The sequence below is a fragment of the Carassius auratus genome, chromosome 30, assembly GCF_003368295.1.
Source record: "Carassius auratus strain Wakin chromosome 30, ASM336829v1, whole genome shotgun sequence".
Classification (NCBI taxonomy): domain Eukaryota; kingdom Metazoa; phylum Chordata; class Actinopteri; order Cypriniformes; family Cyprinidae; genus Carassius; species Carassius auratus.
The window spans coordinates 10,113,644-10,127,247 of record NC_039272.1 but is presented as its reverse complement, the minus strand read 5'-3'; the positions used below and the strand labels follow the sequence as shown (position 1 = coordinate 10,127,247).

The following is a 13,604-nucleotide window of genomic DNA, read 5'->3' as shown; positions in this document are numbered from 1 at the left end:
ACTACATCAAAAAGCAATAATTGTAGCTATTTTCTGTCCTGTTTTGACCCCCCTCATCAATACGCTTTGTTTGAATAGCCGCAGCAGATTGTAGACTCAGAAGTAAACGCCCACTGCTATGTATGGCTAACAGTTGTGTGTGTTTGGCAGCCATGTCCTACGATGATGGACACTGCTGTGTTTTAGATTAAAAACCCATAAATACTCTGTACATATTAGACAGTCTGCAATAGCAGACAAAGCAATAGTGATCACGTAATAAAAACAGTTACTCACACTTGTGTGGTGTGACATTGGATCCAGTATAGCCCGCACACCATCATATTTTATTTTCACCTTTCGGAAAATCCCGCATCTAATTGTGCCTTGTTTATAATTTAATCTACAGAAAAAATAAAGTGTAAGGAACGAGTACATACTGACTTTATTAAAAATACAGTTTTCATAGACCGGTGTTTGCCTCTATCATTATTTATACTACACGTGCAAATCAGTGGGCGGGGCTTAACAGGCGGCGCTGTAGAAGCAGTTTTGATATTATTCTGCAGAGGCGGTATTTAGCCACACTATTACATCATAAAGTATCACATTCCTCATCTGTCCTTTTGACTGATTGGTTTCAAGATAAGCTATATTTTATAAAGAATGTTTTTTACAGCACATTGACCTCCTATCTATTAAAATATCAAGGGAATTTTAATTTCTTAGTTGACAACCCCCTTTAAAGTCTGACTGGCAAAGTCTTCCTCTGGCACCTGAGCATATGAAAGTATGAGTCCCCTATTTTTATCTTTACAAGTTTAATCTGAATTGTTTGCCGTTGTTGAAAATACTCAGTTTTCAGAGTTGAGAAGGAGAGCGTGTCTAACCCCCATAGACATTCAGGAGGAAACATTGCCTTCAATATTCAGATTAGTGTCACTAACGGTTAGAAAATCTGGGTCTGTTGATGCCTCTTGAAAAAAAAAAAAAGAAACATTTTCCTCTTTTCAACTTTCTGAAACACCCATCAGGCATTTCCTTAACTAAATAATGCATTTATTTTTGTTTGTGCTTTCAGAAGTGTTGCCGCCTCACTAATACTCTAGCCTGATGTCACCCAAGAGATTAATGGCCCTTGCTGTTTAATACCAGAATACATATTCATGAAGACAAAAAAAAAGTAAATTAACCAAAAACTGAGTGCTGAGGCATTCTGCTGGTATTTTGTCAGTGGGTCTAAAACTAGGACATCTTATAATTATAAACACAACATGCAGAGTAAGTAGATTCAAGTTTGAATCCACTACAACACTGGCAGAAATCAGATCATTTAAATATACATCTATTCCATGCCAAACTACTGCAGATTTGCATATCAATTACAAAAATATTAGAAACGATAGTAGTTTGAATTTTTTTCTCTCTAATTAAAATGTACTTCCTATCACCAAACACACAGAGTTCAACAATAAACAAATTTACTCTCATGCTATTTATTACAAGCGTTCTAAGAGTACTCTTACTTTAAAATGAGCCATTGGTGCTAATACACTGCCAGTGACTCCACAATCAAGAATGTTATTCAGGGGGTTGCAGGTTTTTCCCCCTGCACTGAGATGACTAAGTCATTTAGTCTGACCACATAAGGGAAGTGGAGTGGACCTTGAGTCAAGCCCGCTGCCAAGTCACAACACTTGGAGCAGTCGTGAGATGGACAATAATAATTCGCAGGCTCTATATTTGTCCAGCAGGAGGGCCTTAACAGCTGAGAGCGCTAAACCTGAGCATGTAAGAATGTGACTGACTCTAAACTGTTTTTATATACGGCTCCATTGTGAACATACCCAGAATAAACAGATGCCATTTCCTGAGCCGAGCCATTTCATTAACTTCATTCCTGCCAAAGCCACACTGACAAGTGATGACATCAGTACTGTTTTGTATGATTAAATAAAAAAAGTGTCAAAATATATCTGAATGTCAGATGTCAGATGTTTCATAGCTGTAGCTGTGTGGATGGCTTTTGGTTATTGTTCAGTCTTTTAGGAAATGGGTCGACAAAGACTTTGACCTTAGTGTATAAAAGCTCAGTAACTGTCAGTATGAATGCACATATACTGGAAGAATATCAGAGGTAAGATATGAACGAAATCGTTCATTCTGTGGATTTGCAAAGTTCCAAAAAAACTATTTTTTTATCTTACTAAGTTTAATATACCGTGGTTGTATTTTAAACCAGTTAAACCTGAAATACTCACTCAGATTCAAGGCAAACAGAGTGAAATATCTCCAGTGTTAGGAAACCTCTCCAATGGAGCAGGAAGACTAAATGTGACTCTGGACCACAAAACCAGTCATAAGGGTTATTTTTTTTATTATTATTAAGATTTATACATATGAATAAATACGTTTTCCGTTGATGTTTGTTAGGACAGGTCAATATTTGGCCAAGATACAACTATTTGAAAATCTGTAATCTGAGTGTGCAAAAAAAAAAAAAAAAAAGCATCTAAATGTTAAGAAAATAACCTATAAAGTTGTCTAAACGAAGTTCTTAGCAATGCATTATACTTATCAAAAATAATTTTTTGATATGTTTATGGTAGGAAATGTACAAAATATCTTAATGGACCATGATCTTTACTTTATATGCTGATTTTAGGCATAAAAGAAAAATAAATTTTGACCCATTGTTTGCCATTGCTACAAATATACCTGTGCTACTTAGATTTTATCATGGATAATAATAAATAAATAAATAATACACACTTATTCGGGTCTGTAATTTGTGTGTTTATTTAATTATTGATAAGAAAAAGTGCTCAAATTAAACCATGACAGCAGCAATCACTTTCTCCATGTGTCAGAAGATGTGAGTCTTTATGTGTCCATATCTATAGCTCTTGGATAGTGGAGCAATTTATTTGACTTTCTTCAACATACACCACTGGTTATGTGTTCAAGGTTTTTTTTTTTTTTTTTAAGAAGTCTCTATGCTAATCAAGGCTGCATTTATTTGATTATCTTATATATATATATATATATATTTTTTTTTTTTTTTTGTGATGGCAAGGCTGAAATTTCAGCAGTCATTATCCCAATCTTTAATGTCACGCAGTCATTTATAAATCATTGTATCATGCTGATTTGCTGTACGAGAAACATTTCCTGATATTATACATTTTCTATTATTTAATTTAATTATTTATTTATAGGGTACAAGGTTTGATTGTGCCAGACATCGTAAATTATAAAAGCAGGACTTGACAACAGAATTAATTTGTTTATCAAACTTGAGATCTGAATCAGACAGCACACCTAGATCTTTCACACATGGAGTAACATGATAGCTTAAGTCGCCAAGGTTCAGATCACCAAAATCATAGGAATCACTTAGACCAAACAGCATAACTTTGGTTTTATTCTCATTTAAGGCTAAAAAGTTATGTGTAAGCAAAATTTTTCACTTCATGCTAGCAAAACCTTTATGGAACCTGTATCATTATATTTAAAAGGAATATATAATTAGGTGTCATTAGAATATAGGTGGAATGATACTCCATAATTGGAAAAGATGGAACCCAGTGGCAGCAGGTATAGAGAGAACAGTGTTGGTGCCAGAATAGATCCCTGCAGAACACCACAAGAGAGATGTGTGGTTGAGGAAGTGTGTTTTCCAATACAGACAGAGAACATCCTATTAGTTACAAAAAAGACTGTAACCAATTCAAAACAGTACCCTGAATGCCTAAAAGATTTTCCAGTCGGGAAATAAGAATAGTGTGATCGACCATGTCAAATGCTGAGCTAAGATCTGAAAGGACCATAGCAACAGCATTCCCTTTATCTGTAGCCAGCATGTCTTTAGTAACTTTCAGTAAAGCAGATTCAGTACTGTGTAGTTTTCTAAATCCTAATTTAAAAGTATTGTATAAGGAATTAGAATCCAGAAAAGAGTGTAGTTGAGTGAATACAGCCTTTTTAAAGATATCTGAGATAAAACGGAGATTAGAAATTGGCCTAAAGTTACCTAAACCAGACACATCAATATTTGGTTTCTTCAAGAGAGGAGTAATGGAGGCATGTTCTAGGCCAGGGATCCTCAAATCTGGACCTCGAGATCCACTTTCCTGCAGAGTTTAGTGCTAACCCTAATCAAACACACCTGAGCAGCATGCTAATCAGTGTCAATCAATGTCTTTGGGATCATTCGAAAATGGCAGACAGGTGACTTTAATCAGGGTTGGAGCTAAATTCTGCAGTGCATTGGACCTCCAGGGTAAGATTTGAGGAAGGGGAGGCAGTTGGGAATCGTGCCAGTGCTCAAACACTTATAAAAAATCAGCAGATCATGCCCAATCACAGCCTGTGCCTCAACACTGACTCAACCGATGACGTGATTGTGGGGCGACACTAAATGTTTGTCTAGAAAACCTAACTTAAAAACATTCATTTTTCTAAATCCATTTGGACATGCTTGTGACAAGACATTCCACACTTAAGATTTAAAACATTATTCATCCTCCATGACTCCGCATTTCAGCACATGCACCTGAGCTCTTGCATCTTAACTTCAATGCCCTGGCAGGTTAGTCAACCAATGAGCCTCAATGTAACCAAATCATGATTTAAATATATCTGGCAGAGTCAGTCATCATCAGTGCTTATTCAGTATTTCAACAGAAGAGAGGACATACAGAGACACCTGGAGGACAAGAGCTGTAATGAGGAGAGAGGTGGGCAAGTTCTTGGGATAGTTCACCCAGAAATGAAATGTTTTTGCAAATAAATTTAGGTCAATATTTAGTGAATGAACCAATGACATTTGACATCAACCCTGGTGTGGCTTTTTTTTTTTTTTTTTTACATATCAGCTGAAAGTGATTTAAGAGTTACAGTGATAATGTAAATATAATCACTGCTCACTGCATAGAGGTGTTTGATTTAAAAATATCTGATGAAGACATGAAGATAATTTTTATATTTTTAGGAGACAATCAGATTATGCAATTATTATCTGTACAGGTTCACAAATCCCAAACCTCTACAAATTAAACACCACAATATCAGATCCATTTCGTGAATTTTATTTAACATTTTTCAAACTTGTAATACATTATATGCTACATTCATAAAAAAAATGAAGTCATTAGCAATTCCTTTTTTTATTTTTTAATCCTTCCAACAGCCTAGCATTAAACCCCGACACTAAAGCTGCTCATATAGCTTGTGAAAAGTTAAATGAAATCACTACCGTGTATGGTTTTCACTGAAATGTACCCCCACCCACAGAATGTTAAGATTAAAGTTGTCAGAAATCATCCTTTCACAAACCAGAGCAAAACACAAGCAGCTACATGCTTCTCTATCAATAGAGGGAGGTGGACAGAAGGAGAACGAAGCGAATAAAAAACAGGGGCAATGGACATGAGAGGAGAAGCAGAAAATAACCAAAAAACACAATCCTAAAAATGTGGAATTTTTTATTTTTTGTCTTTTGTACATGTATGAAGAGTGGCCTGTGAGGGTCAGCCACGTGGTCACATTTATCCATAAAGATCATCATCGTTGTCCTCATTGAAGATGTTGCCTCCACTGCCACCAGAAGAGCCCTGACTTGGTCCACTTCCTCCTTGGTTACTGGATGGGAATCTTATTATTAAAAAAAAAGGGGAATTGTGAATGCACGGAAACCAAAATGACATTGACAATCTTATCCCATTTATGTAATTAATCCCCAGAGCTCATTTTGTCATTAAGAGAAAAATGCCATCATTCCTTCCTTCGTAACAAAACCTGCCACTAAACATAACTTAAGATCTCACCTGAAACTGCCAAAGCCTCTGCTTTGTTGCAGGGTCTGTGCGAACATCTCATATTTGCGGATGTCATTATCGCTGACGGAGCGGCGGGCAAAGCGCATGGCTTCCTCGAAATGGTCCTTTCTAATCTCAGGCACAGGGTCATCCTCCTCCACCTCCTGAATAGCCAATAAACCAACACGTTAGAAAATCCAAACTACCATACTAGTTTTAAATCCATCAAACCATAGTATTTAGGAATCCTCTTAAATATGCTTCAAATTGCTCAACTTTGAAAAGGAAGTGCTTAAAAGGTCAGATAAATGAACAAATGAAAACTCACCATTGCTGAAGGGTTAGTCTGCCTCTCACGTTCCCGTCTGATCTCATTCTCAATAGACTCACGGATGGCTAGTTTACAGGCTCTCTGACAGATCTCAGTCAAGTCAGCTCCGGAAAAGCCATTGGTCATCTTGGCCAAGTAGTCCAGGTCCACGTCCTACACAAAAAGGAATGCATTAATACCCAACAAGAAGATAAAAACCTCATTTAAAAATGACAAAAAACATCCACTTTCACCTTTGAGATGGGAGACTTCCTGAGGTTAGCTTTGAGAATGGACATGCGAGACTTCTCATCAGGCAGTGGGATGTAGATGAGCTGGTCCAGTCGGCCAGGCCTGAGGATGGCAGGGTCAATGATGTCTGGTCTGTTGGTGGCCCCAATGATGAAGACGTTCTTCTTGCTGGACATACCATCCATTTCTGTGAGGATCTGGTTAATGACTCTGTCAGCAGCGCCGCCACCGTCGCCAGCGTTTCCACCACGAGCCTTAGCAATGGAGTCCAATTCGTCAAAGAAGAGCACACAAGGAGCAGCTTGACGAGCCTGGAGAAAGACAGACAGCAGGACCATTTTCATTTTAGCTGCTGCAAGAACAAACAAGATCAGTAGACCCATAGCGTTTAAGCATAATTGGTCTTACTACACATTGAAAATCAGTCTGAAACATCCGGACAGAAAATACAAAAAGACAAACCTTGTCAAAGATCTCACGGACGTTAGCCTCTGATTCTCCAAACCACATGGTGAGCAGTTCTGGTCCCTTGATTGAGATGAAGTTGGCCTGGCACTCATTGGCAATGGCCTTGGCCAGCAGGGTCTTACCACAACCTGGTGGTCCATAGAACAGCACACCCTTGGATGGGGTCATGCCAAACTTAAGGAATTTGTCTGGATGTTCCACTGGGTACTAAAAAGGACAGAATATATTGATAAGGATGTGTTAATGAAAGTTTTCAAGTGTAGCTGTGAGAGCATTTTGTTTTCCGATATACAAACAAGACGTTGTGTGCTCAGTACCTGCACCAGCTCCTGCAGCTCTCTCTTGACATCATCAAGGCCACCAATATCCTCCCAGGAGATGTTGGGCACCTCCACAACCGTCTCTCTCAGGGCAGATGGGTTGCTCTGGCTAAGAGCCCACTGTTAGGTAGAAGAGGGTGGCAAATCAATAACTTCTTTAGTTTCTGAATGCAATTTTCTCACATTTGATTGGTCAGATGGTTGTAATAGTAATGAAGATCCTCACCCTGAAGTCATCCATTGTTACAGCCAGGGAGTTCATAACCTCTGCATCAATGGTCTCATCCTCCAGATCAATGAGGTCCATTTTCTTTCGAATGGCTTGCAGGGCAGCCTCTGAGCAAAGGGCAGCCAGATCAGCACCCACATGGCCATGGGTCTCATTTGCAACCTAAAGGCAAATTCATATACAAAAACAAACAAAAATAAAAACCAATTCAAAATTGGTTCAATTCAAAATGACAGTCGCATATATAACACTTCCTACGCACCCAAATTTGACAGGGCAATTATTTGGTGCCCTAAATAATTAAGCATGCAATGGGACTCAAACCTGACCTGGCCTGTTAAAAACAAGTATTATATAAAAGCAAGTTAAAACAAACCGAAACAGCAGATTAACCTGATCACTACTGATCGGTAATATCTCTATTCACAGAGACTAAATTGAGACCTATGTAAATGCATTATTTCAGGGAGATGCATTTAAAAATTTTAATCCACTTGGCTCAAAAACGGAGTGGGCAGAATTGAACGGGCTTGATGCTCCTGCCAGTGCCTGATTAAGGAGACCCAGTTTAAATGAAAGTAAATCGTCACTGAGCACTGAATGTTCTGACATCCTCTGAAACACACCTGCTCCAGATCAACATCATCTGCAAGCTTCATGTTCTTGGTATGGATCTGAAGTATCTCAAGTCTTCCAGTAGCGTCTGGAATGCCGATGTCCACCTCTCGGTCAAAACGCCCTGAAATCAAGAGGGGGTTAGATCATCCCTTCTAAGGTGCACTGACTGTACAAAGAAGCCCGAACATCAAATGGAAATGTCTTGGCAAAAGATTTTATTCTTTACAGAGCTGCACATGAGCAAAGTGATCTCACCGAATCGCCTGAGAGCTGGGTCAATGCTGTTGGGTCGGTTAGTGGCTGCCATGACAATGACATGAGCCCTTTGTTTCAGTCCGTCCATCAGAGTGAGCAGCTGAGACACAATGCGCCTCTCCACCTCACCATGAGTCTGAGGAAACAGATGAGAACCATTTACTGCAATAACCTCTAATTAGACATTCACACGCAAACATCTCAGATAAGAGGTTGTTTTAAAGTAGTATGCATTGGAGCGGATTGCTTAACATTTAGAACCGAACAAGCATTTTGAATAAAGTTTTAAAATAAAAGGACATAGCACATTTTTCATAAAAAAAAAAAAAAAAAAAAAAAAAGTACATGCTGCTAATAATGTGCATTCAAGTCATTCCACTGGATTCCAGTTAAAGGGGTCATGTGATGCGACTTCAATTTCCCTTTCTCTTTGGGGTGTTACAAGCTCATGGTCTTTGGAATTTACAGATCATCTTTAAGCACTAGTCTCAATTTCTAAAGACGATTCAACTTTGTTTTTAAACTTTATCAAAGTTAAGACTCTGCCCCACCCCCTAAAACACCTCGTTCAAACACGCCCCCACATGTCTACGTCACTGTGTGGAAATTTGCATAAAGCTGACCAACTGTCCACACAAAGAAAGAAGGCGTGGTTTCAGTAACTGTTAGAAGCAGCCATATCAGTGAGATGCTGTGTGTATCTAGGAGAAAAAAAACAAGCATTTGACCTTCCGAAAGTAGATGCATTTAGGAATCTTTAAGATTACAATAGAACAGCAACGCATTTTATGGACGACCATTTCATGAAACTAGGAGAGGAGGTAATTCTGACTTTGCTACACAATCCGGCGCTTCTGAATCAGCTACTAAGTATGTTTTGTTGTTAGATTAAGTATTTGCTATTGACTGTTCAAATGTGGATTTTTGTGTGTCATGTGGGTGTGTGTGTGAGCGCGTGCGCACGTGAGAGAGCGTCCGTGGCTAGTGTACTGCAAACACATATCCGCTTCATCACTGTCTTTCACGTGACTCTGTTCCCCTTTCGGGCTTGAACTTATGGTAAAACTAAGGACATTATTAACTGTCTTTACATTTATTTTTGAAAGATTAAGCTCGCGATTATGGAAAGGGGCGATACAATTCCAACGAGTGCTTGGTGTTTGGGCCAATCACAATGCACTGGTTCAGCTGGCCAATCAAAGCAGACTGTGCTTTTCAGAAGTTTGTAGAAAACTACATTTTTGAGAGAGGCGGGGCATAGTCGACCTACTATAATGTGCAGTATTTGAAAAATAATGTGTTTTATGAACATTAAAGCATGTCAACATGTGTCACACCAAATACACAAAATAATGAGCTTAAAAAAAACATCCAATGACCCATTTAAAGCAGAACATAATATTCAGGATTAAATCAGGTATGGTGACCACAGGAGCAAGTATTATAAATAAGCCTTTATTTCTACATTCATTTTAAATTTAGCTCTGCGTTTTGTCACTTTTTAGTACATACACTTCTCATAGTTTTAGTACTTCATCCTCATTCCACTTAATAGTCAAGACACTTTCAAATTCCTGTAACATTCGTTTTTATCCTATATTTATATTTTTTCAACTTCATTTGAATTAACAAAACTGACTTCAACAGTTTAATTAAAAAAAACTGTTATTTTCAGTGATTCTTTGTTTTTTAAACTGCGAGAGCAGGCAAAAAAGGGGCTTGCATGGAATTAAGAATTTGTAACAATGTTTTGGCAGAAACAGCTTTTGACAGAAAAGTTTCTATAATATTAAATATCACACATTTTAAAAAAATATGAGTATAAAGAATAAGAGATGATTATTTGCACAAGAACCACCGCTCAGGAATCTTACCTTCTCTCTTTTTGGTGCAATGGCATCAAGTTCATCAATAAAGATGATGGCTGGTGCGTTCTTCTCTGCTTCCTCAAAAGCCTTGCGCAAATTGCTCTCAGATTCTCCTGCCAGTTTACTCATGATTTCAGGTCCTGGGATCATCAAACGTTTTTGTCAAGCTCATTTTATCAAGATTTCAAAATGTACTTTGTATTTTTTTTTTTTTAAGCCATTCAAGATTAATTTAGGCATATTTCTATTCTGTGTTGTCATCCGCACCATTGATGAGGAAGAAGAATGCTCCAGTTTCATTTGCCACAGCACGAGCGATAAGAGTCTTTCCAGTTCCAGGGGGTCCATAAAGCAGAATGCCACGGGGAGGCTGAACAAACAAGAAGTTATTGAAACGTCCAATTGCAAACTTTAATAGAAGTAATTCACAGAGCGCAGATAATTACCTTCACTCCAATAGCCTTGAAGAGAGCTGGGTGTCTCAGAGGTAGCTCCACCATTTCTTTGATTTGGGCGAGCTGTTTCCTTACCCCTCCGATGTCATCATAACCCACCTCATTCAGAGACTCTTCCTCATCCTGCAAACAAGCGGGAGGATACATTCAAAACACACTTCATGTGCCCTTACCCCATTCAGTCCATTTTAAACCATGACAAAATTAAAAAGGCTTGTCAATCTACTGACCTCTCTCTTGATGGGTTCGCCCTCACAGTGGATCACGGTGTCTGGGGCCACAATACAGTATGGGCTGGGGTCGGTCTCCACCACTTTGAACTCCACAGCGCGCATGCCTCCTCTGACCAGGAAAATATCACCTACGGAAAAAGCAAAACCAAACTCGTTAATATCGAAACATTTCAAATTTGTTTTAAACACCAACTGCAGCTCATGCTGTCTTAAACCACAAATTTATACTAGGTCTTTAAACACAGCTGATATTTTAGATGAATCTGAGTTCATGGCAAGCACCACGATACACCAATTTAACTTGAATCCAGAGAAGAACAAACAAACAAAACAAAAAAAAACAGTTGTGCATAGTAACCCAAATTAAGTAGACGGTTTAAATGTTTTTTAAAAGTCTCTTTTGCTCACAAAGGATAATTTAAATAATAAAAATTTTATAAATATTCTGAGATGCTACAATTTCAAATTGTAAAATAACAATACTAATAAATAATAAAAAACGTTTTAAATTTAAATTCATTTTAAAATGTAGTTTATTCCAGTGATAAAACTGAATTTTCAATAGCCAATAGCCAATAATAAAATTTATACCATTATAAAGTCTGTTACTTGATCAGTTTAATGCATCCTTGCAATGAGTCTTCCAAAATAAAATAAAAACTACTCACCCCAAACTTTTGCATGGGAGTGTACATGCATTTAAAACATAAAAATCAACATTGTGCAGTTTGACTTAAATTAACAGAATAAAAATATCCTGTTATCATATTACTTTTATAATTCTATAAAGATATATTTACCTTTACGGATTGGTCGGTAGGCCTCCAAGAAGTAAGGCTTAAGATAGACCTCAAACAGGTTACCAGTGATGCCCTCCACTGTGTCGTCGATGGGCAGAACGTGAATGCGCTTTCCATATTTCACATCTGGACATGGCTGAATACTGAAAACCAGAAAGATGTACAAATAAATTATCCATATATTCTGAGGTACAGTTTGAAATATCTAGTATTATAGTACTGCCAATTAGAAGAACTCTAAAATTACGGAAACAACATTCCCAGGACCTTTCAGTCATTATATTTAATGAAAGTTTAGACAGAAAACAGTCTTACCTGATGACATCGCCAAGTCGCACCCTAAGGTTGTTGCGGACCACCCTGTTCATGCGAACCTTTTCGTCGGAGCAGGTGTCATCAGACAGGACGATGCAAACGGTCTCCCTCCTCTTCTTGCCCTTCAACAGAACGGTGTCTCCTCTAAAGAGCTGGAGCTCATCCATCTTTGCCTGAAAGAGCAGAGAAAATGTGATGGGCATATAAAGACCTCACACAATTAAAAAATGAAACCTCTAATTTTTATTCATTTAAAATGTAACTGAAGATGGTACCTGAGAGAGAGAGACAACACTGTTGTCTTCATTGATGGATTCATCAACAATCAACCTATTTGGCCTGTTCTTCTGCTTCAGAATGGCAGTGGAAAGATCGTCATTTTTGGATCTGTAAAGAAAATAACATTTTAAAGCAGTGGCTCTCAACTTTTTTTTACTCAAAAGAACCGATATTGTCCAATACATTATTCAGATTCTCCCCATACTTGCTAGAAGTTTTCCTCTGGTATTCCAGCTGTAATTATGACAATGATGCTGGTTCACAAATTATTTATATATATATATATATATATATATATATATATAAAAAAAAACAAATAAATAGGTGGAGCTGTTATTAAAAGAAACTTGATTTGAGAATATTCTGCATTTTTTTCCCGATAAAAACAATAGGTGTCGAGGGGGAAATGTGATCTCAGTTAATTTGTTTTTCCAGTATTTAAACAGGTTTGTTTCAATTGAATAAATGTTTAGAACTTCAGCAGAATGACAGTCGAGTCTCAGACACCATTCACTGTTATTAGCTCAGAAAGGGGGTAAAGTTAATACAATAAATGTGTAACCAACACTGGCTGTTATTGAACAAACGTGCTTTTGTGTTCTACAGAACACATTCACAGAGTTTTAAAACAAAATGAATTAGACTTAACGATTCTCACTTGTCAGGTATATTGTCCCTATAACAAGGTTTTACATTTCTCAGGTGTTCACCAGAGACAAATAGTTGCTATTTTATTTCTTTCAGTATCACTTAAGGCGAAAGTGAAAGATACTTTACGCTTCATTTGAAGTAGTACTTTCATGAAGAAAAAAAAAAAAAAAAAGAAACATTGCATATCATCCTGTCTGTTACGATGGAGTCGATGGATAAGTGCATTCTGCTCGTTTACACGTTTGTCAAGATCAAGTTACTTCAGAGCTTTCCACAAAACACTGGACTGAAAGCCGCAATGATCCGCTAGATTTAGGCCAGGATGAAGTCCTGAGCAAGGCCTTAAGTGTAGCTGATCCCGCAGAATACAACAATTTAAGATATATTTTTATAGAGCTTTTCTGAAAAGACAGTGAACAAGAAGCAAGAGAGTTATCAGACAGACGTCAAAAGGATGCGGCGAACAGCGCGTGTGTAAATAAGCTAACAACACTGTCACAGCTAACAGACAACACACGTTAGGTCTACATACTACTGAACTGCACAATTCACTACCTCACACAAGTGTTAGTTTTGGTCGTGTACGCGATCTAAGCATGTATCGTTCAGGTAGATGTTGTATATTCCTTCAGTGTGTGATGTGAGCTAGCAGCAGTTAGCCATCTGTTAGCAGTGGCCAATGACACAGCAAATGCTGCTACGTGACATGTGAAGCTCAAACCGCTGAAATACAATTATTTTAGAGTTTATAAA

The 13,604-nt window shown here is 37.8% G+C and overlaps 1 protein-coding gene across 1 annotated transcript in view; it reads right to left on the bottom strand.

Annotated features, from left to right (window-relative positions):
- Positions 1 to 5,053: 5,053 nt before the first annotated feature.
- vcp (valosin containing protein) overlaps positions 5,054 to 13,604 on the bottom strand; it is a 9,336-nt gene continuing 785 nt past the window's right edge. The window contains exons 2-17 of the mRNA XM_026211227.1: positions 12,197 to 12,308; positions 11,922 to 12,094; positions 11,607 to 11,749; positions 10,804 to 10,934; positions 10,565 to 10,696; positions 10,386 to 10,488; positions 10,125 to 10,258; positions 8,251 to 8,386; positions 8,004 to 8,116; positions 7,375 to 7,539; positions 7,146 to 7,268; positions 6,823 to 7,035; positions 6,363 to 6,671; positions 6,127 to 6,282; positions 5,808 to 5,962; positions 5,054 to 5,634 (exon numbers count right to left, since the gene is read on the bottom strand). Of these exons, the coding sequence (XP_026067012.1) occupies positions 5,529 to 5,634; positions 5,808 to 5,962; positions 6,127 to 6,282; positions 6,363 to 6,671; positions 6,823 to 7,035; positions 7,146 to 7,268; positions 7,375 to 7,539; positions 8,004 to 8,116; positions 8,251 to 8,386; positions 10,125 to 10,258; positions 10,386 to 10,488; positions 10,565 to 10,696; positions 10,804 to 10,934; positions 11,607 to 11,749; positions 11,922 to 12,094; positions 12,197 to 12,308 (2,404 nt within the window). The 3' untranslated portion in view covers positions 5,054 to 5,528. The remainder of the gene's footprint in view (positions 5,635 to 5,807; positions 5,963 to 6,126; positions 6,283 to 6,362; positions 6,672 to 6,822; positions 7,036 to 7,145; positions 7,269 to 7,374; positions 7,540 to 8,003; positions 8,117 to 8,250; positions 8,387 to 10,124; positions 10,259 to 10,385; positions 10,489 to 10,564; positions 10,697 to 10,803; positions 10,935 to 11,606; positions 11,750 to 11,921; positions 12,095 to 12,196; positions 12,309 to 13,604) is intronic.